Genomic DNA, 3,895 nt, shown 5'->3' with positions numbered 1-3,895 from the left:
ATCTCCCTGCTTTGTGTACTAGGCTTCAAATGGGCCTCTTAGATTCCTACCAAGCACATATGGGGATTGGAAACATCTGCTCCAGGTCCAAACCTGCACAGGATAAACATTACACATAACCATGACTCCTTGTGATACAGTGTCAAAAGCTTGCATGTAGTCAAACAGATGTGACTTCTGGCTTGTATGCAGTCAAACAGATGTGACTTCTGGCCTGTTAGAGGAAGTGAAAGTGCCTTTTGGCATCGCAGATGCACACCTTTTGGGGAAGAACTGTTTCTCTCTGCTTGAGGCAAGAGGTTAGTGTGTAACCCCAGGCATTTACTCCCCCAGGATGAATAGCCTGAACTCAATGCAAAAGACCAAAGGAAATTGTTGGTGGAAAGGGAAAACAGGAGAGTGCCTGTTACGAGCCAATTTACTACCCTGGTGTGCAGATTTAGATTGTGTACTTGGTCAGGGTGTGTTTTTGATAAATTAAAATTGAGATCGTGAAGTGGCTTTTGTTTCTGTTGTGACTACTTTTATGTGAAAAAGAAACAGCCGCTGTGTCAGGTCACTCACTCTCACACGGAATGCCTAGGATAAGACAGTCTGGTGTCCCAGCGCTCTACAGAATTATCTTCACTCTTAATCTCAGCCCCAGATATCATCTCCACACCGGAACACGAGGGCTTGAAGCAGTGAGACATCATAAAACGTGCACACGTGCTACGCCACATCCTTTTCTTTCTGAGAGGACAGCCTCCAACCTCGCTAAGCCAATGAGAAACCTAAGGCTTGTCCATGAAGTAGAAATATCCTGTGTCTTGTGGAGATAAAAGCACACCCAGAAGGGCAGGTGTTGCTACTGACCTCTTCGTTTTCAACAAAAACTACCAAGAAGAGAGCAGAGCAGAGAAGCCAAGATTGGAAGGAGTAAGAGAGCGAACAAAACTCCAAAGCAGACACTCCAGGTAGAGAGTGGGTGAGATATGGGATTTGCTTTTTCTGAGGACTCATTACTGCTGCAGAATAAACATCTGTGGTGAAGAAAACGGGACAGTGAGTTATGGAGAGTGTATGTTCACATATATAGTATACTATAACTTACTGCATGCTCTTAAATACTCCAACCAACATCTATTTTCCTGTTTTGCACTTAGCATAGCTAGAAGAGCAATTTATGGTATTAGGGGAATTGTTGAATTTTCTGTTTAAGCAACTGCTTTCTTTCCCATCTTTCTGTTTGCCTCAGGCTCTCTGGTGTGTGGCCGGGACCCTCAGCACCATGAAAAACCTCATTGTCATAGTCCTCATCTGGACCACAGTGGCATGTGATGAAACAGAGAAGTCTCTTCAAGGGATCCCTGAGGCTGGCTTTCGAAAGTGCCAGGATGCTTTGAATCTACCTGTTTTGGAAGTGCTACCTGGAGGTGGCTGGGATAACCTGAGGAACATAGACATGGGACGGGTGATGGAATTGTCATACACCAACTGTAAGACCACAGAAGACGGACAGTACATCATCCCCGATGAAGTCTTTACTATTCCTCAGAAAGAGAGCAACCTGGATATGAACTCAGAGATCCTGGAATCCTGGGAGAATTACCGCAGCACCACCTCATCTTCTATCAACATGAATCTCGATTTTAATGCCAAAGTCAATGGTAAGTTCTCAACTGAGTTCCAAAGGATAAAGAGCCATCAAGTAAAGGACGATGCTGTGACTACAAGAGTTCAGGTGAGAAACCTAGCCTACACAGTGAAAAGCAACCCAAGTTCAGAACTCAGTATGGGGTTTAAGAAGGAGCTCATGGAAATCTGTGACCGTCTAGAGAAAAACCAGACAAAGATGGCCACCTACCTGGCAGAGCTCTTGGTCCTCAACTATGGCACCCATGTGCTCACTAGTGTGGATGCCGGAGCTGCACTGGTTCAGGAGGACCACATAAAGTCCTCCTTCATTAAGAATAGTAAGGGACTCCATGTTGGTGTGTCTGCATCTGCTGGATTTACCTTTGCCAAGATTGTGAGCTTTAAAACTGAGGCAGAGTTTTCCCACAAGAATACCTTGACCACAGCATACCTTGCTAACAGAACCAACTCCAGGGTGCAGAGCATTGGAGGGACTCCATTCTACCCAGGCATCACCTTTGAAACCTGGCAGAACAGCATCACTAATCACCTGGTGGCAATAGACCGTGCTGGCCTGCCTCTGCATTTCTTTATCAAGTCTAACAAGCTGCCTGGTTTCCCACACCACTTAGTGGAGACGCTGGCAAAGACAGTGGAAGCGGCTGTGAGAAGCTATTACAACTTTAACACATACCCAGGCTGCACAAAAGCCGACTCCCCGCACTTTGATTTCCAAGCCAATATGGATGACGGCTCCTGTGACGGTAAAGTGGCTAACACTCCATTCGGAGGGGTTTATCAGGTGTGCTCTCAGTTCTCAGGGCACAATAACGTTTCCCTCTGCAAAGATTTGCTGCAGCGGAACCCACTCACTGGCAAGTACTCTTGTCCTTCTGGCTACACCCCTGTCCATCTGTTTTCTCATACCTATGAGGAGGGTTACCGTGACAAAGACTGTAGAAGGAAATGCACCCTCAAGATCTTCTGTAGGACAGTGTGTACTGATGTGATCCGAGTGGCCAAGGCTGAATATAAGTCTTATTGGTGTATGGCCACTGCCCAAGCACCTGAAAACTCAGGAATTCTCTTTGGGGGAGTCTTCACTGACAAGAGCATCAACCCCATGACAAATGAACAGTCATGTCCAACCAGTTACTTCCCTCTGAACCTGTTTGAAAGCCTCAAGGTATGTGTTTCTCTGGATCATGAGGTGGGGCACAAATTTGCAATCCCCTTTGGCGGGTTCTTCAGCTGCTCAATGGGCAATCCCTTATATAATTCCGTCACAGCTGGAGCCTTAGAGAACTCATTTCTACGAAAGTGCCCCACAGGCTTCAGCCAACAGCTAGCTGCTATCATTGATGGATGCCAAGTGTCCTACTGTGTCAAGGCTGGGGTCTTTACAAAATCATCCTTGGCCCCCGTTAGGCTTCCACCTTACACTCAACTGCCCATTATGAGTCAGTTTGCCAACAACTCTGTTGTAGAAATAAGAAGTGAGAGTGCCCAATCCTGGGTTAAGGACTCCTACACCGAGCAGTGGAGGCTAGAGGATACAGCGAAACTGCACAGTAATAGCATGTCGGGAGCATCAGCTGCTGGAGTCGCAGTTGGGGTTATCCTGGCATTAGGGGTTTTAACCGCCATGGCCATCTATGGTAAACAGAGATTTAAGAAGAGTGATTGCAAAAGAGGAGGAAAAAGGGTGCTTCTTCCTTTTTCAAGAGCGAGAGCCACTCCTGATGCGGTGTAGAATCCAAATCCAGCTTAAGTCTTCACCAAAGGAACAGCTCCTTTCATCTCCAAGCCTTTCTCTTCCACCTCAGACTTCCTAAGCAGTAAAGCAGCACTAGCAACAACGTTTTTTTTTTTTATATTATAACTCGGTGGTTATATTTATGTCTTTGCATTGGGAATTAAAGGATCTATGTGAACAAGGTAGGGGAAGGAAGACTGTCAGCTCATTCAGCAAAACCCAGGCCTGGGTCCCAGCCACAGTGGGAGTGCTTATTCCCAAACAAGCATCTTCACCTGAATCTGTGTGTGGGAAAACAGCTGGGTTGGAGAGCATCAAGAAGTTTGTGATGAGACTGCATTTAGTCCGAACTTGGCAGAGGTTTTTCCAATTGTGAACTGGAAGACTTTGTCTTCCCTATGTCTTGTTTTGCGGTTTATGCTCCCTAGATGTAGTCAGGACTCTGAAAGTATGCACGTGGTTCTGTTCAGCTAGTGCTGTGGAGACTCCCGAGTTCTGTGCTGATGGCTGTGTCATCTCCCT

At 46.3% G+C, this 3,895-nt stretch overlaps 1 protein-coding gene across 1 annotated transcript; it reads left to right on the top strand.

The window, feature by feature from the left end:
* Positions 1 to 1,270: 1,270 nt before the first annotated feature.
* Positions 1,271 to 3,370, top strand: LOC311609451 (macrophage-expressed gene 1 protein-like; the record flags this gene model as incomplete). The annotated part of the gene is made up of 1 exon (XM_084802563.1): positions 1,271 to 3,370. One exon carries the CDS (start codon positions 1,271 to 1,273, stop codon positions 3,368 to 3,370), a length of 2,100 nt encoding a protein of 699 aa, XP_084658689.1.
* Positions 3,371 to 3,895: the final 525 nt, after the last annotated feature.

The sequence above is a fragment of the Acomys minous genome, assembly GCF_964271855.1.
Source record: "Acomys minous genome assembly, chromosome: 2".
Lineage (NCBI taxonomy): Eukaryota > Metazoa > Chordata > Mammalia > Rodentia > Muridae > Acomys > Acomys minous.
This window is presented reverse-complemented; position numbering and strand designations above follow the sequence as displayed.